Here is a 26,575-nt window from a genome sequence, read left to right as displayed (position 1 = left end):
GGTCATTGATGGTTGCTGTTGAAGGACCGAGAAGAAATTACCCTGCATTGGCAGGTTTTGCCTTCCCTGTAGCAAAAACATCACAACTTTGGCGGTTTCAGGCCTTGGGCGGAATCCTTTAGTCTATCTTCCCAAAATGGGGAGGGGGGGCATGAAGCGGTGACCCATGCCCCCCCCCCCGCGGTGGCGATCCCAGGGTTCCCCGTTAAAGGAGTAGTCTGGAAGGGAGTCACTGGCCATACGCTGTTACATTGTCAGTGCTCTCAACTGCGTTGTGGTGAAATGGGCAGGCTCTCTGCTTGAACAGAGGTTCTCCAGAGCCAGCCCAATCCCCACACAGTTTGGATAACTCTGATGTTCCCCAGATCCCCAGATGGGGGCTGAGAGGGACAAATGCCCAATGCCTAAGCCAAGGTCCCGCTACATCTGAAAATTTAATAAAGTTGTGACCAATTTTAATCCCATAACACGTTGCCATGAGTCATTATTCTTCAGTCCCCAATAACAATGTGTCTGGACCACTGCTGGTTAAAACCATTTCACAGCAGCTTTAATCAAGCTAAAGAAAATTATGTTGTAATAGAAATGGAGTCTAGAATTTGCTTTTTACTCTGATAAAAATGTCTTTCTACCTTGTTTTTCACTTTTCAGTGCTTTGTGAAGGGGAGGAGAGCTTCTTGTGCACAAGTGGAATTTGCATCCCAAGAAAACTGCAGTGCAATGGCTATAATGACTGTGATGACTGGAGCGATGAGACACATTGCAGTACGTCACTTAAATGTATTATATAACACATGTCTGGCAAGAACAACACTTCAGCTGTTTGGATGGGCTTAGAAATAAAAGTCATATATTGTATCAGAATAACAGCTTTGCGTAGGATTTACGTATGCCCATTTCTGCCCTGTCATTCATAAATTAATGGGACCTTTTTAACTTTGCCCAACTAGACCACAGAATGTGCTTGTAGAGCTTTAAAAATGTTTAAAGCATAATCGCATTAGTAGTTCAACAGCTAAAATTTCTGCAAAGACACAGAGATTTTTACTTGTTTTTTACATGTCTGAGTAATTCATTCACAAAGGCTATCTTTGTAAAGAGATAACCCTCATAACAAGCCCTTGGTTTATGTGCTTTTGGTCATATATTTGTTGGCACATTATATTACAACACATGCAAAGCAACCTGTTTACAAAATTATTTTTGATCTGCCCCTGAGATTTATATGAGAAGGAGCTAAAGGCTAGAACATACATTCCACACTTAATGACTGACCATATGTAAGCAAATCTTCATCTGCCTTTTTTGAAATCCTGAAGGAGAAAGCAAGCTTCATTCCACCGGCTACCCTTACAGGCAGTGAAGACTGGAGAGCACTTGTCTAAGCCTCCCCTTTCCTCTCATATACTCACCTTCAGCATCAGCAATACTCTAACTGGTTGCTTACACAAGTTTGGGAAATTTTGATGTAATTAAAGTGATCCTATGTGATCCAAACCTCCCTATGTTACTGAAGCAGCACAAAGCTGGACAATGAGCAGTGGGGTTAGCATATCACATGGTAATGAATGAATTGTGCCTGTCTCTCATCCCACACCAGGACTTAAATTCCTTGGAACAAGAGCAGAATACCAATTGCAAGAAATAAATCATAGGGAGGCAGATTTATAAAAAAAAGCAAGAAAGCTGTGGGCTCTCAGATGTGGGAGCGGAGCACCGCTTTGAGCATTTTTGAAGAGGCAGGGAGTGAAAAGAAGTCTTTTATATTTATTTTCCAGTGTCAAAGGATGGAAAGGTCTATTAAAAAAGGAGGAAGGCCAGTAGCTTCACAGACATGATACCTCAGGCCAAGGGCATATCAGTCACATATTTGTTGTGTCTAGGAGTGGAAATAGACATCACATTAAGTGTGTCGCTGTGGTTTTAAAATGGTTAATAACCATAACGAGAGCTGTGGCAGGAGAGGACAGGATTAGCCTCTTCCTGCTTACCATGGTTCTGATAAATATTGGAGGCCCCAGGCAGCTATTACCAATTAAAAAAACAAACACAGCACTTCTAGTGACCTGTTTAGACTCAAGTCCAGTTTTAGCTCTGTGAGGTACTTATTTAAATAGGATTTCTAAGGGTTCTTCCACACTTCTGCTTGTCTTGTGCCTAGAAAGCATAGGTCTGAGCAGTTTTCCTCTTCCTCTGCTTTTTTCCTAGAGAAAACCCACTCTTTAGCTTTAAATAGGGGCAAACAGTCTGGGGAATGCCCAATTGACATTTCTTCCAACTGAGTGTTAGATTGGGTTTCCCCAAGGGAAAGTGGCGTGGCAAGCAGAAGTGTGGGTGAGCCCTGAGTGTAGATGCAAACTAGAGTGCAATCTAAGAGCTTATCCACACTTTCTCTTGTTCTATTGCTTTTCTCTGGGGAAAACCACTGTTTAGTGCTCAGTTAGAGCAAACAGCAATTTGGGTTTCCCCTGGATTGCCAATTGTTCTGATCTATTACTCAACAACAGATTTTTCCTCGAAAAGGAGCCGAGCAAGGGAGAAGCCACTTGAACTTGGGCCCGTGCTTTCTAGGTGGACAAGCCCTAAGTCAGAGGAGTTGTTCCGATGAAATGACAGACTTTCAGCAAAGAAAGGAAAGAAAAACTAATACTGAGCATTAAGGAGTAGCAGTCTGTGTTACAAGAGAGGGATGGATAAACAGAGAGAACTGCCAGGATACCTCATGCTGGTTCAGATTTTAAACTCAGCTGGGTACCACATTACTCAATATGAAATCATCTATGATCTACAGAGTACACAGATTTTCATTTAGTTTATAATGTTAAGGACTGTATGTCTTTGGTATTTACTGTCCTTTCATTCTTTGTGTTCTTTCAGAGCTAAAAATAGATTTCTCTGGAAAATCCAGGATAGTGTGAACTATTGCACTGCTTCCTCTTAAAAGGCAGTGGAAGTTAGCTTTGATGTGGTGTACTGGGTAATGTGCTGAGCTTGGATTTCAGTGACATGGGTTTAAATCCAGCTCAGCCATGAGCATAACTAAAGTGGAAGATGGTATTCTGGAGTGGATGAGTGGCTTCACCCTTTCCTTGCCTATTGCTCCTTCAAACTACTCTCCCCAAGTATTTCTTTCCACCTGCATTGGGCTTCTTAATGTGTGTTCACTCTTGAAAATGCACATTTTGAACTCTGCAGGGGGGAAAGTTGCTTGTGGACACCCCACTCTCATATTCTCCAAATGGCTTTTCCCCCCTGAGCCAGAAAACCTGTGGCTGCTGAGGTTTTTGTTAAGCACATTTTTGTTTAGTTAAGTCTACACTGGGTGACGGCAGGCAAGCCATTCTCTTTTCATACAACCAACCTTAACAGGTTTCTAAGAGGATTAAATGAGATAGTCCTGTGTAAAATGCTCTGAGCTTCTTGGAGTACAGTAGGATAATAATAAAGATGCTATGTATGTTAAAACAGCAGCAGCACTGGCCCAATACATTTTGCTGCCTGAGTTATAGCAGCAAATGTTTCATCCTCCTTCATCTCCAGACAAGGAAAGCTGAGTTATTTTGATACCTGAGACTTCTCTCTCTTCTTGGCAGTAAAAATATAATAAAATAGAATTCATTAATTAAAAATTTGCTGCCCTTTTAAGGCATCCAAAATATCTTGCCTGAGTTGGCCACCCTACTCTGATGAAATCTTTGAAACTTGGTAGGATAACTAATGGCCAGTGAGTGGGATTTCTGAGCCCTTCATGGCTGTTTCCCCCTCCATATAACAAGGAGAAGTTGGATAAATTATAGAAACCTGGAATTTCTATGCAAATGTGTTTAAATTGCCTAATTTATACAGGCAAATCCTTGGTGCAGAATTTTAATCTTTCTTTTTAGCTCAGTTGATACAGCCCTGGCTTGAGCCATATAGTCTCTTAAAAAGTACATACCATTTTCAGAATTAGCTATTGTTTATGTAACATTGCCCAAGGGGGATTGGATTAAGGTGGTTATATTCTATATGAACAGAGGCTCTGTATAATGTTTCCTGTGCCAGAAATTGCTTCACTTGTTGACTTCTGCCTGTTACGCAGCTTCTGAAAGCACAGAACATTAAAAGGTGGCCAGGGAGATTAACTTGGAATATGGATGCACTGAAACCTGTCTCATAATAATTTCTGGGATATGGTATTGTTGTGTATCTAAAGCAAAATAAAGTTTTAAAATATGTTTGTTTTTCAGACTGTAGCGAAGGAGTTTTCCGCTGCAAGATGGGAAAGTGCCTCAATTACAGCTTTGTTTGTGATGGTTATGACGACTGTGGAGATCTAAGTGATGAGCAGAATTGTGGTAAATAAGAAACAAAGTTGGGTTCATTACAAAATCACAGTTGGTGGAGAGAGACAACTCTGGAGCAAACGGAGGCAAAAATCTAGCACATAGTTAGGCAAACTTAAGCCTGTTGCATTCAAAAAGTTTAAGTTTGTCTCTTGCGTTATTGGAGGCCATTTTGCATTTTCCTGTGATGTGGTCTAAGGTGAAATTATTGTTTCAGAAATGCTAAAAAGTTTCATTGCTTCACCCTCTATTTATTACTTATAGAAGCCTTTCAAATGAAATTCCACACATATGATGTTAAAGAATTGGTGAGAAACCTTTCACGTCACCTTTCCACTTTCATCACCCACTTACATAATACGGGTTATACTTACATTCTGATGTGGTACAGGTCTGCGAGGAGAATACCACATCAAAAACAGCATGTTGTCAGAAACAGTACACAGATAGAAACTGCACTGTTGGTGTTATTCTGTCATCTTTAACCTGCAGCCTAGTGATAAATCTAATGAAAAGGTTAGTGTTAGTACTGCCTTTTTTAATTCTGACAGAGACTTTACACTTCTTGTAAACAACTGTGAGAAAGTCAGAAGTTCAGCAGAGACAACTATTATTGGCAGGAAGATGCAAAGACTGAGAAGGCTGTAGTGAAATTCACGATAAGGGCTATCATGTAGCTTTTACATGCATGGAGTCCCTGTCAGGATCAAAGGGATGGATTCCAGTCTTTCTCTGGGAATGAAACATTTGGAAACAGCTTTTTTGTTTTGTTTTGTTTTGTTTGTTTCATGTTCATTTGCAGAACATCTTGTGAAGGAAGAAGCCAGAATTCCAGGGACTGTGTCTGTTTCTGTTTCTCATGGCCAAGTTACACATGACACAGATCTGTGATGGAATCTCTGACATCTCTTTTAGTCAGAATAGTGGCATGGAATGGAAATCATTCTCCATAACATTTCCGGATTTAATTTCCCTTAGGACTGCTATTAGGTTCGGAGGGGAGGAAAACCTAAGAACGATACGAGTACCTTCCTTTTTCTTCTCCATAATGGGCAGCAGTTTTGTTGGATTTATTGGGGTAGAGCTGTGGATTCCTTTGACTCAAATAAAAAGGTGTCAGGACAGGAGACAGGGCACATCCACACTTCCACTTGTCCCATGCCTTTACTGATAAATCAGAGCAAACGTCAATCTGGAGAAAACCCAAATTGCTGTTAGTTCTGATGGAGTAATAGCACTTTTCCCTGGATGGTGGGGTGGGGTGGGGGAGAGCAATGGGACAAGAGGAAGTGTGGATATATTCCTAGTTGCCTGCTATGGAACATGTACTTTAGCGTTTGAATGGCAGGCCCTTTGGGCTGCATAGTGGCCTTCTTTTAAAATGAAATTGAATTCAGAACATTGGTTTTGAAGCACCCTATGGCCTCAAAAGCAGGTTGCTTTAGTTTTGGAGAAACACATTTTAAAATACTCCTTGGGATCTGGTGTTGAAAGTATAACACAATAAATCCTGCCATGCACACATGTAATAGCTGTTTGAATTCTGGTCAGGGTTATTTCCTAGTGCCTGACCTTAATAGCTGCAAGATAGTGAACAATTTGGCAGGCACAACTTCCCTCATCTTGTTGGTGTCACTGACAACTCCCCTTCCCAATTTTCACATGTGTCATTAGTTTGCCCCCCCCCCAGCTGCATACTAAATATCAAATGTGTATTGATTGCAAGGAATTATTTCATTCATTCTCTCTGCTGCCCTTTTTGTCAATGTTCTAATAAAGAATGTGATCCAGTAACTCAGCACCGATGTGGAGATGGGAGATGCATAACAATGGACTGGGTGTGTGATGGTGACCACGACTGCACAGATAAATCGGATGAAGTCAACTGTTGTAAGTTATCTGATTTTGTAAGCCTCTTGAGATCAATACTTTTAAATGCAGTGAAGAACAGCATTACTAGAAATAAAAGGACTGGTCATGCTTGTTGATTTCTGCTAGATTTCTATGTGAAACTTAATTGGAATTTAGAAGCTAATCAATATTGTGTTTATTACTGTGTTATAACTATGTACATTAAGTAATTTTCCTCGTGTTTCTTATTTTAACCAACAAACTAATACAAGATTCATAGGATCTTATTGTAATTATACTGCTTTTATGATACATTCATTCAAATATAATAATAAATTAAGATGTGATTTAGCACACATTTTTAGTTTATAGAAAATGGGGAGCCTCTAAAAAACTATCAAAATAATTTATTGTTTTTCCCCAGCGTGCCATAGTCAAGGACTGGCAGAATGCAGAAATGGGCAGTGTGTTCCCAGTACCTTCCAGTGTGATGGAGACAAAGACTGTAAGGATGGAAGTGATGAAGAGAATTGCGCTGAAAATAAGGGTATGTCGCATGTGACTTGCTACCTTATTGAGAAGACCAAATGTGGGGAAATAAATTGTGATATCTTCATGTTTTATGGGAGAACACTTTTTTAAGGATGATAATTCAGACTGTCCATCTCCCAAATACCATAATTTTATTAGAAAGTGTCCTCTGTACTGTTCATCTTCTTGACTTCTGCATTTTTTTATGTTATAAGGCAGTATCCTCTGAGAGATTATCCTCTGGAGGTCCCATTGCAGAGCTCCCACATGTTTAAATGGGGCTTATAGCAGAGACCTTCCTAGGGGATTGTAGTCTCACAGTGTCTCCACACCAGAGACCCTCTGCTGCAATTTATTTCAGTTCTGTTGTATTTTGATTGGTTCATTATTATTATTATTGCTTGTATGTGTTCCTCTCTCTAACCACACCCACCCACCCACACCCCTAGCATTTTATTTTTTAAAAAAGAAAGAGTATTCTGTCATGCTGCCTCTGAAGGTGGAAAGAAACACAGACCCTGATATATAAAACGAGCTTCACTGCTTGTGGAAAAGCTAAGTAAGAGAGGCAACTTTGTGCTTCAATTTTGCATGTGTATATGAACAATCAGAGGAGAAGATTAAGTGAGGTAAATGAGTTGGTGGGGATGACTCGGTTGTAAGACGAGAGAGAATTACACTGGGAGTCTGTTTTCCAGAAACTCCTTGAGGACCCTCAGGAAAGCACCATTCTAATTGTGTTGCCTCATGATCCTGCTCTTAGACCATGCCCACTTTGGGACTGTGTCACTGTGCTTGACCTCGGCTTTTCTTTAAGACTCTGCATTTCTGGATTTCCCTGATATATGACTGCTACCTGATATATGACTGCTACCTCCGGAGTTGGAAAGCAACCTTTCCTGGGGAACTAGCTTCCCCTTCACCTCCAGCTCAGTGACCAAGTCTGGACCAAATCGATGGAAGACACAGGCACTGTTTTCTAACAAAAAATCCTCCCTGAAGCAGCTATTTGCCTCAAATGGCAAGTTGCAGGGGGGAAATGCAGTTTGAGGGCAGTTTTTGCAAGGAAATGGCTTGAGAAGAAATGTCAGTCCCCCTCCCACCATGTGTTATGGTCCCAATTCAGATTGCTGCCACCATGTGGTGGCTGTTTTTCAATATGAACAAATCCAGTAGAGGCAATCATGTACTGCTTATTTAAGACTTTATTAGCCGATGTAGGTCACCACTTGATACTGCAGTTAACAAATGATGAACATGTATGTGTTAAGTATGGCTTAATATGTATTGCACTTTAGGCCCTTCAGATTAGAGCCTGTTTTTAAGAGCTACAATAATGAATCCACTCTAAATGAGTAAACAAGAGACAGAGAGGACTAAAATCTAAATCAATAATGAATCCACTCTTGATAAATAAATGCTTTGGTTTGGTTTTAGAAATGGTGCGGTGGCGGGACAGTGTACATGTGAAACTATGAGCAGAACTGCAAGGGAGTCCTTTTAGTATTCTAGTATTTCATCTGTGTAATTTGCAAATGAAATTAGCTCACTACATGGTTGAATGAGTAAAGCAGTCGCCTTTCCATAGGGTCCTTAAGGAAATGCAATTAAGGGATAGGCTGAAATAACTGCCGTCATTCATTCTGTGGAAATAGAAATTCAATACAGGGTCCCTATGGCTACGTCAATGAAGTTGTCCAAAGACATGGTGTTTATAGGAATTCTGTTTAGGCTGTGCTATGATTAGGAAAAATCTGTGTGCTGTTTCATGCAGATTCTAGCTTCATAATGAACTGAGAGAGGAGCTCCCATAGGCAAGCAGGGTGAGAGTGAGGAATTAAGTTTTTTTCAAAATGAATTCCATTTCACAGCCTCATGGTATCTAATGAAAGCCTTGCAAATGTAATTTTAGAAACAGATGTGAATTAAAGCAATATAGCTCCAAACCTGCCTTTGAAAAGCCTGCACAAATTAGCCACTGCTTGTCTGGCAGTTCATTACACATCCTGGGCTACACAGGCACCACCCTGCATATATGCCAGCCTCATCCACTCTTTGCAGCCTTCCCTCAGTGCCAGGAACAGGCTGTGCCACTGAGAATATGGCCATCCAACCAACACAGACATGTAATTATCCACCAGAGGATGCAGCTAGTATTATCCTTTGGGACAGAGAAGGAGAGCCCACAGTCCATCTATGTCTACCTCTCCAGGGTGTCTCTGGTGATGTAGGGTGGAATTATCTACCTAGGTTTGATAAGGTGTATTAAAGTTCAGGCACGTCTCATTTCCCCACAGGCAGAAAATAATCTCTTAAGGTTAGGTTTCCTCATAGGGGTTGAATCAGGTTTGCTCTATGGATAGGCACAAATACAGGAGCTGCTGCAGAGCTTTCTACCCCTGCCCCCCAGCATTGGGGACATAGCAAGTCCAGGGGTTGCCATCACTCTTGCTACCACTCCAATTCATATTGGGGAGACCATCACCATTATTCTCCTAGCCCTAACCTCAGGGCCTTACACAGAAGGAAGGGGAAGAAACAGTCCAATTCCTCTATGTCACTCCATGACATTGTATTGGTCAGAGCCAAATGGCTGTTTCGGTCCGATAGGAAGTGTGCCATCAACCATTGGGGAAGAACAGACTCAGATGATAGCTGCTGGATAGCAATGCTGTCACCAGTATGGTCCATCAGTGCAGGCAACATAGATACTATGCTGAGAGGCCAGCAAAGCCTGGCACTAGCCCTATATTCATTACACCACACTAGCTGTCAGTGATACAGTTGCTCCCCTTTGGTGTGGGTGGGTGTAGATTTGAACTTGCAAGCACATAGGTAAAACCTGAGGTGTGGGGTATTGTAAGATTTTATTTTGTTCTTCTAGGTCAGATGCCATGCCATGAAGGAGATCAGAAATGTACTTCTGCTTCCTGTCCTGATTCCTGTACCCACTCGCCTCTCTGCAACATGAATAATAGCCGAACAAATTGTAGTGAGTAGGGTATTACTTTATGTAATTATTATATCTTGTACATATTCCAGTATCTTCCTTGCAAAGATAATGGTGTACTTCAGTATGCAGAAGAAAAGGGTCTTCATATTTTCGTTACTTCTGATGATTAATCATCACATGTCTCTGTTGAAATGGCTTTGATCAGATCAAACAAAAAACAAAGGTGTTTAGTCATGAGCTTTCATCATGACTACAGATTTAATTACCATTACTTGTTCTTCACATGCTTTCTGTCTTTTATATGCCTTCATTGTTACAAATTCTCAAAATACATTGTGAACGCAAGAGCAAGCAAGCAAGCAAGCAAGAGAACTAGAATTGGCTCATGATCTGCATGGTTGTCCAAACAATAAGATGAAGAGAATGTATAACAGACCTGGGTTTATGTGCATATTTTTTGTACTGCACAGTGCCTTTTTCAGTCATTTTTTGTGGTGAACCTCCTCATGGAAATGAGTTGTTGCAAGGTTTGTAGCTCTGGCTATGAACACACTCTTGTTTACTCAACTGGTTTGGGAAGCAGTGTGAACATGTCATTAGCCACACTCCATATTATTCTGTATCTATCTTATCATGTCTTATGAAATACTGCATTTTGATGCGTTCCCCTCCAAACCAGCTTTGATCCAAAATGAGGAAATGAACCCACAAAAAGGATGAATTCACTTACTACCTGGTGAGGTGGAGAGTCTTTTGCTGATTTTGATGAAAATCAAAAGAGAAAATATTTTGCTGATTTTGATGCAGTAAGAAGATCCTCCTGTCAAGCTGAAAACGAATTTCCTGGTACCATTGTTGCCTTCACTTTTCTTGATCTGCGATTGAGGAAAGAGAGGGAGATTGGAACATATGAATCTAACTCCTTTGTAATCTCAGCCTGGATATAATATTAAAGGCCAAATAACTAGTAAATAAGCCCTACTAGATCTATGTACACATTAGAGGCTTGAAATGTAGTGAGCTCATTTCCCTGTGCTGTGTTTGAAGTCACTGAAAGTTGCTGTTCACACCAGAGAAGGGGCAGGAATATATTTTCCCATAACCTGATTTGTTTCCCATGCTAAGCTCTAAGTCACAGTTGCCGTCAATGGCTGCTTGAAATGTACACACCTCAGCTTAATTGCACCTTCCATTTTCTAATTGAATGGAAGCTGGTTTGAGGAAAGCTGCATCGAATAGGAGTATTTCTCAATAAGCTACAGGATACCAATGGAATCTGTGGCTAATGGCATGTGTACTTGGCTTCAAACATCAGTGGTGAGAGTGTGCCAGAGCTGGAATACACAGTAATGTGTGCACAGTCTAGGTCTGCACCTTGAAGGTTGCCACTTACTTATGGCACGCAGAAGAATTCTTAACTGAAAGGGAAACTGATGAAAAACGTCTGGCCAGGCAATACAAAGCTGGAAGAATCTGAGATTGGTAAGAAAGAAAGTGAAATGTTTTGTGGAACAGAATTATACTGCAAGGGTCTCGGGGTGACTTACCAATTCCCATTGTGAAAAGAGAACATTTACTACCAGACACTTGAAAATTGATAGAAACAAGGGGATAAATTAAATCTTCCAAGAGAAATGGAAAAGATAGAACAGTAACAGATGTTCCTGTCTTTGTCTTAACTGATGGATTTTCATTCTTTAAATAGTTGTAGCTTAGCCAAAAAATGCTTATCCTTTAATATAATCGGCTCTGAATTAGAACAAAATAGACTTCTGTATATGACTGTAATTGATAACAGAAACATATGCATCATTTTGATTTTTCAAAATGGTTTTAGTTTGATAAAACAATACATTGTCAATAAAACTGAAATTCCTTGTGTAAAATTATAATCCAATGTAATAATAATTGCTTGAAAATGCCATATTTTTCCTGTATTTTAAAACTTTTTTATAACTTTAACAGGTCAGTGTGAGCCAATTATACTGGAACTTTGCATGAACCTGCCTTATAATTATACTCATTACCCCAACTATTTGGGCCATCGGACACAGAAAGAAGCCTCCATCAGCTGGGAGTCCTCTCTGTTCCCAGCCTTAGTTCAAACTAACTGTTACAAATACCTTATGTTTTTTGCCTGCACAATCTTAGTGCCAAAATGTGATCTTCAAACAAATCAGCGCATTCCACCATGCAGGTAATACTTGATAACTAGCTTAAAGCAGGCCACAAAACTTTCAGTGCAACTCTAATTCTGCTTATAGTGTGTTGTAGTATTACCAGTGCAATCCTTATTGTGTAAACTAAAGCCATGTTGGTTTTATTTAGTTTAGTTATAATAACCCTGTGTTCAGTGAACACTAATTTTATTGCTGTTTGTCTTTAAGCAGATTCACAGAAAACTCTTCTCAATGAGAACATGAGAACTAAATAGAACTTCTGTGTTTAGAAGCAGTATACAGTTTAGAAGCACCAGATGCTGGAGTCACAACAAAGGAGCATTATTATTATATTTGCACTCTGCTCAAGAAGTTGTAGCATTATATATGGCTGGTCTCTGTCAAAAACAGGATGCTAGATTAGATGGAATGAAGTTTGATTGAGTAAGGCAATTCTTATCTTTTACTCTTTTAGGTGTTCTTTTTCCTTATGGCATTTTTACAGATTTCTTTTATTTCGGTCTTTCTTTAAAATGGACATGCAATTCTCCTTCCTGCTTATCTATCATATATCTATAGACTCTGTTTCAGGCACCCCTCTAAACATATTCTGTTACTTTAAGCATCTGGTTGAGCACAGTGAGCACAGTGTTATCCCACTAAAAGGAATGAATAAACATATATACCCTTCCCTACAGAAGGATAATAACCAAACATGCCAGCTAAAATAGCTGTAAGAACCCAAATAAAAACATGAAAAGATGGCACCAATAATATGTTGGTATCAGGTGAGCTTCCTTGGGGAGAGTACTCACAAACTGGTGGGTGCCGCTTAAAAAGCTTGTTCTCTCATTATCACCTTGATCCTTGGACTTCTCCTTGAGGGGGCACACAGTTTATCTTAGGGTCTAGATAGACTTGTATGGGGAAGGTGGTCCATGTAGTATTGGGGTCTTAAGCCATGTAAGACTTTATAGGTTAAAAATAGCACTTTGAATTAGGCTCAGAAACTAATATTGTGACAAACAAGATTTGGTATTGTATGTTCCTCCCATCTGCTCCCTGTTAGCAATCTGGCCACTGAGTTCTGCAGTAGCTGCAGTTTCCAAACTGTCTTGAAAGGCAGCCCTATGTATGACACATTACATTAATCTAACGTAGAAGTTACCAGAGCATAGCTATTCCTGTTCAAATGGGGCTACAGCTGGACCACCAGCTGATGCTGATAGAAGGTACTCTGCACCACAGAGACCACATGTGTTTCCAGAGACAATGATAGTTGTAGAAATAACCCCAAATTGTGAACCTAAACCTTCAGTGGAAGTGTATCCCCATCCAGAACTGGTTGCTATCCATGATCATCTACTAGAAGTGTTTCTGTCTTCTCTGTATTGAACTTTTGTTTGTTGGCTCTCACCCAGTTCATTATTGTGGTCAGACACCAGTTCAGTGCATCCACCACCACACCTTGAACTGAAAAAGAGAAATAGAGCTGCAAATGATCAGCATATTGATGGCAATGTGCTCCAGAATGCTGGATGACCCCACTCAGTGGTTTTATGTAGAAGGTGAATAGTTTGGCACATGGAGAATAGGATCAAATCTTACAGAACCCCATACTGGAGGGTCTACGGGGCTGAACAATACCCCCCCCAAGCACCCCCTTCTAGAGTACCATCCAAGTAGTACTGGAATCACTGCAAAGCAGAACCCCTCACTTCCAACACAATCGGTGCTCCAGAAGGATACCGTGATTTATGTCATTAAAAGCTGTTGAGAATGGAGAATGATCAACAGGATCACTCTCCTGATAAAAGGACGAGAGTGACCAAGGTGGTCTCAGTGCCAAACAAGGTTTAAACCTCAATTGAAATGGATCAAAAAACCAGTCTCATCCAAGAGTGCCTGAATCTGGTCTGTAACCATCTTCCCAACTTTGCCCAAGAAGGTTTCAATGCAGATAGAGCAAGTCAGGTGCGCAGTAACTTAATATTAATTCAGTCCTTACCTGTAGGAAGCTAGTAGCATTGCCAAACCCACCATGTCTTCATTTAAGTAAGAGATATTGTTACTGTTAGGGCATGTCTGCATCACAAGTGAAGTGATTGCTGGTCTGATACTGAGAAAACATAAGTTTGGTTGTCTTTTCCCTAACTGGATAGAGTCAATGGTTGTGAATTGCAGCTTTGTAAAAGAACAGGCTGGCAGCACCCACGTTTGGTCACAAGTATAATTTAAATAATGATAGGCATTGGCAATAACTTCAAAGGAATCTGCAAGGCACTCTGGGATGTTAGGAACTGGAAGTGTGTTTTTTGTCTAGTTCCTATTATTTCTTGTTGATTTGCAATTGAAATGTGGGGGAAATAATGGTTAAAGTGTTTTAGAGCCTTTATAGGCACTGATGGTATATTGTTCCTAATAACAGTGTGTTCTGTTTCTGGTTACTCCATCTTACGTAGTTGTAATGAATAAAGAATAAACCCCATGAAAATAATTATGACTGAAAGAATCTAAAAAAATATATATCTTAATTTTCTTAACTAGTTTTGCTGGGTTTGGCCAATGGCTTTTTCAAGGAAAGTGTGAATTAATTCAGTCTCTAATTTTCCCATCCAAAATAATTCTTTTCCACATAATATTTTCAGAGCACTTTGTGAACAGTCCAAAGAACGATGTGAGTCTGTACTTGGAATTGTAGGCTTACAATGGCCAGAAGACACTGATTGTTCTCAGTTCCCAGAAGAAAACTCAGACAATCAAACTTGTCTAACACCCGATGAAGATGTAGAAGGTTACTAAATATTTAAACTAGACATTGCATACTTGAGGGGAACTCTGGTATGGAGGGCTAGAATTTCATTGCCTGATGTTTGAATTTATTTTTCTAATCAAATCATATGCAAAATAAGTTAATGGGATGAAGGCTGTTATTCTCTTAAGTGGGGGGTCAGTGCTACTCAGTTTTGGATTGCAGATGCATCCAGAGTATAAAGTTGTCACTAGATGTGTATGAAAGCAAATCCAGATATTCATGAAACTTCATAAGGTCAAAATTCCATGCAATTTTAAAATAATTGAACAGCACTGAAGGAACTCAAAGAAGTAGTTAAATTGAATAGCAATAGGTCCTTCTTCATGGCTCTTTTTCTTTCATGTCTCTCTTCATACTAATGATGAAAGCATTTTAATTTACTGGATTTTGTAATTTTCCTGGCAGAGTGCTCTCCCAGCCATTTCAAGTGCCATTCAGGAAGGTGTGTCTTATCTTCCAGAAGATGTGATGGGCAAGCAGACTGTGAAGATGATAGTGATGAAGAGAACTGTGGTAAATGATCTTCTATTATTATTATTATTATTATTATTATTATTATTATTATTATTTATTCCTATTATTAAAATTTGTATACCACTCTTCATCCGAAGACCCCAGGGCAGTTCACAAAAAACAAAAACAAAAAATGCAAAATATATAATAAAACAAAACCCAAAACAAACCAATTCAACCCTTCTCCCACAAACACATGAAAAAAACTATAGAATGTTAAACAGCTTAATGCCTGGTTGAAGAGAAATGTTTTCGCCTCATGCCTAAAGAAAGTGCCAGGTGAGCCTCCCTGGGGAGTGCGTTCCACAAACAAAGAGCTACCTCAGAAAAGGCCCATTTCTGTGTTGCCAACATCTGGATTTCCTATGGAGGAGGCACACAAAGAAGGTACTTGGATGATGATTGCAGGGTCTGGGTTGGTTCATATGGGGAGAGGCAGTTCTTGAGGTGTTGTGGTCCTGAGCCATTTAGGGCTTTATAGGTCAAAATCGGGTAAAATCATACCATATGGTGGAGTTAACATAGCCAGCCTTCATGTCACGTTTGCAGACATCTTTGTAACACAGAGTTGGTCTGCCAACAACCTAGTGCTTGAAGGTAGGTCCTCGTAGACCACATCCTTGCAGATCCTGCCATCTTCCATTCTGTGTACATGACCAAGACGTTATAAACACTGCTGAGATAGAAGTGTGAACATGCTGGGAATGTGAGCTTGGGAGAGCACATCTTTGTTTGAGACTGTCCTGCTATGTGATGCCCAAAATCTTCCTGACACAACACATGTGGAAGGCATTGAGGTGTTGCTCATGTCGGGTGTAAGTTTCCAACGAATCACTTCTATAAAGTAGCATGCTCAACATACATGTCTGGTAGACCTTTATATTGGCATTGATTCTTAGCATCACATTCTCCCATACACTTGCGGAGAGGCGAGCCATTGTCATAGCTGCCTTGCTGATATGCTTGTCCAGTTCAGTGTTGATGGAGTGGTGGTTGGTTATGGTGGAGGCCGGGTAGACAAAATTGTCTACCACCTCAAGTATGTGATCACCAATGCTGATGCATGGAGTGCTTGCGATGTCCTGACCCAGGATGTTGGTCTTCATCAGGCTGATGGTGAGGCCAAACAATTTGCAGGCTTGGGCAAAATGGTGGATGAGCCTCTGTAGAGCTTCTTTGGAGTGCACTGTCAACAGGGAGGAGAATATGCCAAAGAGAGCTGGAGCAAGAACACAGCCCTGTTTCACACTGCTCTTTATAGGGAAGGCATCTAGGGATGAACTGCCGTACTGGATGGTGTTGCGCATGTTCTCGTGGAAGGACATGATCATCTTGTGGTGCTTAGGTGGGATCCTATGTTGCTGAGCAGTGTGAAGAGCCCTTTTCTGCTGATAAGGTCAAAGGCCTTCATCAGGTCTATGAAGGCAATGTACAAGGGGTGTCTCTGGTCTTAGCATTTTCTCCTGCACCTGGCACAGTGAGAAAATCATGTTGACTTACATTTTTTTCATTTCCTTTAGCAGGAGATATCACTGAAGACATAGGCTTGAATATTACAAGTATCTAATATTTGAATTTATTTACAAATATATCAGTTGAGCATGGGCGAAGGCAGACAATGCAACACTCTTACAAACAGCAAACCCACTGCCCCACATTATATACCCAGATTGACAGTCCCCAAAAAGTGCTTCCCAGAGCTCAAATCTAGTTCTTTCCCTCTATCTCCACCTGAGTTTGACTCGAACTGGGTCAGATTTTGTTCCTGTATGCGCACACCAAGACCTAAATGATTTCACCCTACACCTGTGGCTTCCCCTCATTAAGAATAATCAAGGTTCCTTCTATTTCCTGGCTATTGGGAGCAATTATCCAGCAATCTCCCTAACAAATTGAAGGTATAGTCAGAATTAGCTGTCAAGTTTGACCAGAAAGGAACATTAAGCAGTCAATATCCCATTTCTGTTATATCTCTGGATTCTATCCTTTCCAGCGTTCAAATAGTGAGCTTATAACAATATTATGTGAGTGAACAGTGTGATCCAAATGGATGCTCTCAGTAATTCATTCTTGATTACAACTGTAGTGCAGATGAAGTCCTTCATGAACATGGACATTGCTTTCATCTTTGATAATGGGAACGTTATGAATACCCTTCAGTACCATTCCCGGGGCTATTTGAATTTGTTGTTAGTAACTGGAAGAAAGCTTTGTTTCCCAAATTTACATAATTGACACCAGGGATTGCACCTTTCTTAATTAGCAACAATACATACTGAAATAATCAGCATAGCACACAAAGCAAGGGCAGTCTAGCTAAAGTTATGCACTATTATATTCCAATTATTTCATATGTGAATGTACACATGTGTTCACATTTCTCTCATTGGCATTGATGAAACTTATCTAGGCTGGATCGTTCCCCAAATGTTATACATATTAAATGCTATTTGTAGGACTAATCTAAGTTTCTCTTCACTAGCTAGTCTTCAAATTATTAATTACAACACTGCATATTTGATTCTAAATACTATATTATGAATTATATTTCTGAGGTTTCTCATTAGTGGTATGTTGTTGTGAACATTTTTAAACATGTGTTTTCTTATGAGGGCTGGCATTGGTTGCAAGAGAAGCTGAAGATCCTTCTTTAGATAGTGAATTTGAGAGTAGAAAATTTGAAAACATTTTGTCCAAATAGACTGCCTCTGTGTTTGAAGCAGCAGTGGTGGTAGTTTAGGGAAAGCACAAGGCAAGGCAGCATTAAGCATGTTAATTTTGCGATGACGACGACGATAATGATGATGATGAAAAGGACACGGAATAAAGGATCAAATCTCCCTTCCCCCCGCACTGCAATCCTGATCCAAACCAGGGCTACCCTTGAGCTGCGACTGCTTTTAGATGTGAAAAATCCTGCAGGAGTCATGGATCTCCCGTTGTCTCATTTACGGTAGTTTGACCTTTAATCTTTCATGAGATACGCTTGCCATACATCTGGAAAATGTATGGCAACTGGGAAGAATTTATGAATTTTAAGAGATGTCCGGAATTTCCCACATGTATGGCAACCCAGGTTTCTTTTTCGGTTTTCTGTTTGTGTGTGTGTGCCATCAAGGCTTTATGTTCTGCTTCAGCCGCCTTCGGCCTCCCTTTCGGCTCCACTCTCGCCCTGCTCACCATATTGCTGCCGCTGTCTTTGGAAGGAAGAGAGAACGATGGATGCATGCAGGCATGGGTGAGGTGAAGCACTCGGTGGAGAGGGCCTGTGCCAGGCATGGAGCACCTCCCTTCTTTGAGTACCTCTCTCTCTCTGGGTTCCTGGGGTGTGCAATATGGGGGGTCATCTTCCCTCCTTGAGAACCTCTTTGGTCCTTCTTTTCCAGCGGTCTACGGGTCTCCTCCCCACCTTCACACCCCCATCCGGCCTCTGGTGTCACTGCTCTGGCAAGGCCTTCACGTTTCATCCCTTGAAAGTGGGGAGCAGGCTGCCGCCTTGAGCTGGGCATGGGTTTCCGCTGAGTCCGGGGCTGTATTCTGCTGCCCTTCTAGGCTGCCTCACAGCAGCAGCAGCAGGAGGGAGTCACCAATGTCTCCACCTGTGGTTGAGTTTGAGGCAGGAAATAATTGCCAGCCCTTCACAATACATCTGTATATGAGGGGCATAACCAGCAGGACAGTGGTCGGGTCATCGGGCAATTTTTCCTCTTCGGCTTCTTCCTCTCAGTGCTTCCCCCCCCCCCGCCACTCTCCAGGTATTCTGAACATGCCGTCGTGGCTTCGGCCCCACTTCTGGCCCTTCCACTGGGGCGGGTGTGTGAGGTGTCCCCATATCTCCTTGATACAACTCTGGCTCAACAATTTTGGTGGTTTGCTAAAAGAAGCTCAACAACTTTGGGGGGTGTCAGGAATTTTACTTTTTGAAATATGGCAAGCCTATCATGAGAAAACATTCTGTTTATATATATGAATATCTGGATTGGGAATCAATTGAATAGAAAACAATGACACTTTGTGTGTTCCTGTTCTATTATTTTTTAGGACAAGAAAAGCCTCCCATTATTAATTTCTTTGTCATCTCAAAATACTATACACACACACACACACCCTCTGCAAAATTATTTTTGTTGAACTTGAGGGAATATAAATGAACAACATATTTTTCTAGTGCTTTCTGCTGTTTGACTTTAAGGTATGGAATTCTGTTTAGTTACTACGTGAAGTGGGTTCATTTAATAGTAAATTGTATTTGCTCTCTCTGTGTCTCCTAGACAAATGTTTAGTGGTCAACAGAATTCTTATCAGCGCCTATAAATATGGGAGACTGCATCTGCTTGAAAATTACAGCTGTCAGAATGACATTTCTTTGACCATGGCTAATGTTGTTACTGAAGAACAGCCAATGCTTTTAGAGCTCTAGAAAGCTGTTCTGTCCTCATTCATGTTCTTTTTTTAACTGGAGGACAAAAATCAATGGCCTCTGAGAATTATTTCTGTAGATGACATTGTATAGATGGGCACAATCTGCATAAAGCTCATTGCACTAAAATACCATTGAAATCAAGAACACCGACAGCACAATCCTATGCATGTTTGCTCAGATATAAGACCCCCATTGACATACCAGTACTTCCAGGTAACTGTGTATAGGATTGTAGCCTCAAGCACTTTATTGCTTGGTGGAGAACTCACTGTATTCTATTGACTTATATTAGGCCAATTAACAATGGATGGTGTTCTTTCAGCAGTTCTTTCTCTATGTTGCCAGAATCTGTTAAAATCTGCTGCCACCTATAACAGATTCTATGTGCTAGTTCCATACTGGAGAGATTAAACATTTCAATCCTAGCCAGCATCAGTTGGTGGTCAGGTTTCTGGATTATTTCAGACCATACTGATCAACAAGAAGAGGATTTGCGCTCGGTAAAATAATTTGAATCTCTTTCTTTAGCTATTAAATAATGTTCAGGGATTATTGTAATATTAATTCATGCATGTAGTGACTTCTCAGAAGTATAGGAAAAGAGCGCAGAACAGTGCACACTGCTGATCTATGGATTCGTGTGGAAATGACGAATGTTATAATGAAACATAAGTCAAGTTGTCCCTCAACCTAATTATATTTGCCACAATTTATTATACCTGCAACCAAAGAATTTGTGAAATCCAGTTCGTGTATATGAATTTCTATATGTGTGTGTATGTGAATGTATTCACAGTCCTACTGCCTCCCACACATAAATACAGATTACGTTCTTATACCCCTCCATATTGCATGTTTGCTTTACTTAATATTGAGGATATAGTTGGATCATTGGTGTGACTATTTTTAATTTAATATCTCTTGTACTTAGTATTTTTTATACTCCAGGGAATGTGAGAAGCCAAAGTTCTTTGTAAAATGTGTCTTTTACACAATTACCAGTGTTCTGCTTCAGCAGAGCAGCCCATTCCTACATCTTGATAGTGAAATGAGCTGCTTTAAGAAAACAATATGTATAAAATCTGTAGAGAGATAAATATTTTATAGATCTGTGCTATGCCTTAATTTCCTCCATATGATGAACCAAGAATTTAATATCAAAAGACTGACACAGTTATACAAGAGTTCATATTGAATTTATTATAAAACCAGTACAGCTGATTAAAGACACTTGGAGGAGACAGTGACTGTGTTTGCTGTATAATGATGAGCCTCTAGAAAGGTGCATATCATTGTCAGAAAGCTGACATTTCTCCAGTTCAACTGTGTCAATGATCCATCTCTATGTGTTCTTTGAGGGTTTTTTCCTATTTCTTTTTCTGTTCTTTAAATGATCATTTAAGATATTTCAGGGGAAATGCAGAAAATCATTAATGTGTTAATCCAAATTCAGGTTCTATTTGTCTCAGTGGAAGAATGAAGCATATGAACAAGTCTGTCATTGAAATAATTAAGAATTAAGTTTGGCTGGAAAATACCTAGGGTTCCACACAATGTTATAACTATTAGCAAGGAAACAAGGAATCTCTTGACATAGACGGTTTTGAAAATGTGTAAAGTGGGTGGTTTTAGTGTACATAATCTTTTTTAAGTTTTAAATGAAATGCCAGATTTCAAAGGCTGCTTTCACACGTATAATTTATTTGAAATTTACTGTAGGATTTGTTGCAGGAAGTGATATAAAGTATTCTACTACAATAAAGTATTCTGATAACTCCCAGAAGATTTTTAATTACTGTAGGGAATTCTTGCAGTAGCTAGAAAACTTTCCTACTGCAACTTGCAGAAACCTCCACAGAATTTCTTTGAGATGTTGTGGTGAAAGAGAAAAAAAGGGCGTACTTGTATGGCATTTTTTCCCTTGCTGCTTGCACTGCCACCTAGAAAATGCTATTTTCAGTGTTAGCTGGGCGAAAAGTAATGTGCTGATTATTGTATGGTAAGCTTCTTAATCCTTCATTTTGGTTGTGTTTCTCTATCTATCTATCTATCTATCTATCATCTATCTATCATCTATCTAATTAAACAACCAAGTAATATGCCATGGCTTTACAGCAGCAAAACCTTTAGGGTAGCAAACAACATTAAAGCAATAACCATACACAAGAAGCAATAAACATACACAACCGTAACACACGAATGTTAAAAAAACTCCAAAAACTCCAGCAAAAAAACCAAAGGCACATACTTGTTTCAGTCCCTCTTATTTACATAGTTTGCACACGTTATTTATCATCCACATACAGAATACACAATTGTGATTTGTAATTTTAGTGATATGAAAGTTACACAATTTACAAAGCAATCCTATGTCCACTAAGGTTTGTCACTTCTATGTAAATGAGTTAGAATTGCAGCCAAAGAGAGCAAGCTTAATCAGTAGAGCTGCTGGCTGGAGTGGGCTAGCATGGAGCAAAGGTGGTTTTCTACTGACAAGGAAGAGCACCATTGATGACTGGGCACTTCCATTGAGATTAGAGTTAAAACCTCTGCAGGCATAGTTGTAGTGCCGCTAGTGTTTCTGGTAGGCATAGACCCCAAAGGTGATGTTCTGGGACCAGGGCAGATGCAGCCTTGGAGAAACTGAAACCAAACCCCCTTTGCTCTCCTATGCTAAGAGAATAATAATTAAAAAAAATGCTGCCCCCATCTCCCGCCTTAGCTGGCATAAGCTAGCAGGGTTTGGGTCATTTCATTCCTTCAACTGATACTGCTCTATGTAGTTAATGCTACACACATGTATGGGAGTAAGCGGTAATGGACTTAAGTAGGAGTAAAAAATGCATAGGATTGTGCCGTTATAGAAGTCCATCTGGTTTTTCCCATGTTTAAATTTGGTTAATAATATAGTTTAATTTCATGTTTCAAAATTATTTGAATGTGTGTTTCTTAAATTTAAGCACATTCCTAAATCTCTTTCTGGATAGAAGTGCTATCTTAAGCTATATTTGTAATAGACATACGATGACTGTATGTAAAACACAGGTCAAAGGACAGCAGAGGAAGTCATGCTGACTTTTGTGCATTTGTATTCTCTATATCTCTCAGTTGTTGAGCCATTCATAGCAACCACATGCTATAACTGATGTGCTGTTGAAGCTAAATATATTTAATGTCTTTAATTTTGTGCCTCTAGGTTGCCAAGAAAGAGGTCTTTGGGAATGTCCAGCAAGCAAACTTTGTATCAAATATACCATGATATGTGATGGCTTTCCAGACTGTCCTGACAATGTGGATGAAACTAATTGCTGTAAGTGCTTGAGAGGGCAAGAGCACAACATGCCCATTCTGGGCAAAAAGAAAGAAAGAGACGGGGAGCTCATTCTATCCTTCTGCTCCTTTAATTTCCTCTCTTGGATTACCGGTAGCTGTCCATCTAGCTCCATTTGCCTCTGTTACATACTTCCTTGCTCTTTTCCTCCATTTCTGTACCTCATAATGAATTCATGCCTGGATGTCCCTATCCCATTCTCATTCACAGAACCAAAAAGTTGTAAAGTTGGAAGGGATTGAATTGGTCATTTAGTCCAGTGTTTTTCAACCACTGTTCCGCGGCACACTAGTGTGCCGCGAGATGTTGCCTGGTGTGCCGTGGGAAAATTACTTTATATATAGTCAATTTAGGCACAGAGTTAATTTTTTTAACATTTTCTAATGGTGGTGTGCCTCGTGATTTTTTTCATGAAACAAGTGTGCCTTTGCCCAAAAAAGGTTGAAAAACACTGATTTAGTCCAACCCCCCACAATGCAGGAATCTCAGCTAAAGAATCCCTGACAGATAACCATCCAACCTCTGTTTAAAAACCTCCAGTGAAGATTAGGTACTCTTCTCCTAACATCAGCACAGCACTTTAGGCTCACAGCAGCTGCTTGTTTTCAAGGCAAGGTTGCCAGGCATTGGTAAAGGTAAAGGGACCCCTGACCATTAGGTTCAGTCGTGTCCGACTCTGGGGTTGCGTCGCTCAACTCGCATTACTGGCCGAGGGAGCTGGCGTACAGCTTCCGGGTCACGTGGCCAGCATGACTAAGCCGCTTCTGGTGAAGCAGAACAGCGCACGGAAACGCCATTTACCTTCCCACTGGAGCGGTACCTATTTATCTACTTGCACTTGGATGTGCTTTCAAACTGCTAGGTGGGCAGGAGCTGGGACCAAGCAACGGGAGCTCACCCCGTCACGGGGATTCGAATCACCGACCTTCTGATCAGCAAGCCCTAGGCTCTGTGGTTTAACCCACAGCGCCACCCGCGTCCCACCGCCAGGCATTAACTGGACGCCTAAAGCTGGCAATATTCAGCCCATTATACTTGTAGGAGAATTTAATGATTACAGTCTTCCACCTGCAATAGTGGCACCAGAACTCTGATCTCTGTAGCATCTATACATCTGTCAAAAGTCTGTCCCTGCTAAAGTGTCCAATAATATGATTTTTGGATGGGTGGAGTTTATAGTTGAGTATCTGGTACGCTACATGCACATACTACTGATATATTCCTGGGTTACTTAAAATATGTTCTCTCTACTCTCTTGTCCTCTAGACAGATTTCTACAGCTATAACCATAACATTTATTTAAAATCAATCAATATTATTATTTATATGGCCTTGGCAGGGAGTTAAGGCAGCTTACAGATAAAAATAAGAAAAGCTAAAAACATAGGGAGGAAAACCAATTAAACATTGATAGAATTAAAACACACATTAAAACCATACAAATAATTACAAAAAAAATTACAAAAAAACAGCCCTTTTATTAAAAGCATTTCAGAAAGATGAAGTCTCTGCCAGTCTAGCTTCGCTAGGGAGGGAGTTCTAAATTCTGGGAACAGCCACCAAAAAGGCTCTCTCCCACACCCCTAGCAAGTGTGCCAGTGAGGTTGGTGGGACTGAGAGAAGGGCCTCTCCTGAAGATCTCAGAACCTGGTCATAATCCATATGAAGGAATATGGTCTTTCATATAGCTTGGACCTAAGCTGTATAGGCCATTGTAGGTCATCATAGGTCATAGGTTTTTACAAAGGACTGTGGATGAAATAGGAAAAAATGGTCAGCTACAACATGCACAGATCACATTTTGTTTTGTCAGTTGAGTTTAAAAAAGACTGCAGTGGCCAAGATATTATAAAAAAAGACAGAGGAAGTGGGATTTCCAGGTTCAAAGACAATAGCCAATTACATTTCTAATTCTATTTACTGAGTAGCAAATAGCAAGTGAGAGCTATGCTTTCAAACCCTACTTGTGGTATTCATGAAAGCTTTGGGTTGGCCACTGTTGGGAACAGGATGCTCAACTAGATAGATCTTTGGTATGATTCATCCAAGCTCTTCCTAGGTGCTTATAATGGATCTATGTACTTTTATTCCATCTGTGTATCAACTGCAGAACTTGTGTTTCTGGTCACAAAACTAGCATTTTAGATGTACAAAATTACTTTTGTTTTAGAGGAGGAGAGACCCAATTCATATTAAGGTCATTTTCACAACTGATAGAACAGGTATAGCTCTGATGTGCTTTGCAATATAGCCACACACACCCCAATATTATTTACTGATCCCTTAAATGCTAAGCTGTATTTAAGCATTAATGAAACTAACCTGAATTTATCTCTATGTCATTCTTGGTTTTTAAAAAATATTATTCTAGAGAAGACTAGGAGGGTGGAGAGGTCTTTTTCCATGCTTTTGGTATTTGTTCCTTTTGCAGTCATCCATGATGATGATGATGATTATCCAAAGACTCTCATCCAATTGTTGTTTTGTTTTGGTTTTGGGTTCTGCTTTTCTTTTATAGTTTTATATGTCACTTAAAGCATTCTGAGCTCATGGATTTGTAATGCCTTTATTGTGGGTTATTTGATAAAAGGCATGTCAAGATTTAATGAAGGACTGTCACTATTTTTCCTTACTTGGAATTTTGTGTTAGTTTGACTTGTTTGTGAAAATTTTAATTCCACAAAGTTGGAACCATAGCCATAAAGATGTAAACAAGATAATACAGAACTGTTTGTTCCTTTCCATGGCAAATCTTAGAGGGGAATCAGATGAATAGTTCCCCCACCCCACAGCGCCATGGAGTGTGGGCACCACTGTTCCACTTGAAGGGGTACTTTATCAACAGTATGGCAGTTAACAGTGGCAAGAAAACTCATTAGACACCCACCCCCCAAAAGCAACTCTGGGCATTGTTAAAACAACATTTGTTATTGCTTTCCTTTTCATAGATAATGTCATTCTCAGTTCTGCAATGAAGCTATTTCTACTTCAGGACTTATTGTATGCTTTTGTCTGCATTTTTCATGGCAGCATTTTGCAAAACGGATGAACTTACATGTGCCAACCATGACTGTGTGCCTCGAAAATCATGGTGTGATGGGCAGATAGACTGTGCTGACAAATCAGATGAATGGAACTGTGGTAAGTTTTAGCATATGCACAAAAAGTCAGAATATTACGTTTTCCATCTTAATTTAAGGGAAACCTTTCAACAGTGCTTGAAGTAACTAGCTGGTTGTGGGAATTAGCATGGAAAAGTGCATTATCCCTTTTAAGGTGCATCATTGCTCCTTTCCACTTTTATAGATGGAAACAAAAAACCCAGAAATAGAGACAAAAACAGGAAACTCAGAAACAGAAAACTACTTACAGCACGGCCCAAACTCAAAATCTGCTGGGATAAGAGATTTTGGACTTGGCAGGTCTTGAGCTGGCTGAGCTGGGGCTATGTTTGCATAAATTCCTCATCCCAGCTGAGCTGAATATATGTCAGCATAATCCTCTCATTCTGGCTCAGCCAGGGCTCAGACAACAGAACTTAGGCCACCATAAATTATGCTGTCATAAATCCTCAACCAGGAGTGCTCCAGGGATGTGATTTGGGCAAAGAGAGACTTCCACCTATTTCAAATGTTTTTCAGCTTTATCACATGACCTAGTGGCCCAGCAGAACT

At 40.1% G+C, this 26,575-nt stretch overlaps 1 protein-coding gene across 3 annotated transcripts in view; it reads left to right on the top strand.

Moving 5' to 3' along the window:
* CORIN (corin, serine peptidase) overlaps positions 1-26,575 on the top strand; it is a 105,149-nt gene that overhangs the window by 58,311 nt on the left and 20,263 nt on the right. For all 3 annotated transcript variants that reach the window (XM_033159808.1, XM_033159806.1, XM_033159807.1), the window contains exons 6-15: positions 652-765; positions 4,230-4,337; positions 6,105-6,215; positions 6,601-6,723; positions 9,592-9,699; positions 11,626-11,857; positions 14,468-14,613; positions 15,040-15,147; positions 22,767-22,880; positions 25,932-26,042. In XM_033159808.1, coding sequence (XP_033015699.1) covers positions 652-765; positions 4,230-4,337; positions 6,105-6,215; positions 6,601-6,723; positions 9,592-9,699; positions 11,626-11,857; positions 14,468-14,613; positions 15,040-15,147; positions 22,767-22,880; positions 25,932-26,042 — 1,275 coding nt within the window. The remainder of the gene's footprint in view (positions 1-651; positions 766-4,229; positions 4,338-6,104; positions 6,216-6,600; positions 6,724-9,591; positions 9,700-11,625; positions 11,858-14,467; positions 14,614-15,039; positions 15,148-22,766; positions 22,881-25,931; positions 26,043-26,575) is intronic.

The sequence above is a fragment of the Lacerta agilis genome, chromosome 9 (assembly GCF_009819535.1).
Source record: "Lacerta agilis isolate rLacAgi1 chromosome 9, rLacAgi1.pri, whole genome shotgun sequence".
Classification (NCBI taxonomy): domain Eukaryota; kingdom Metazoa; phylum Chordata; class Lepidosauria; order Squamata; family Lacertidae; genus Lacerta; species Lacerta agilis.
Note: the sequence above shows the minus strand (reverse complement) of the source record. Positions and strands in the feature narration are given on the sequence as shown.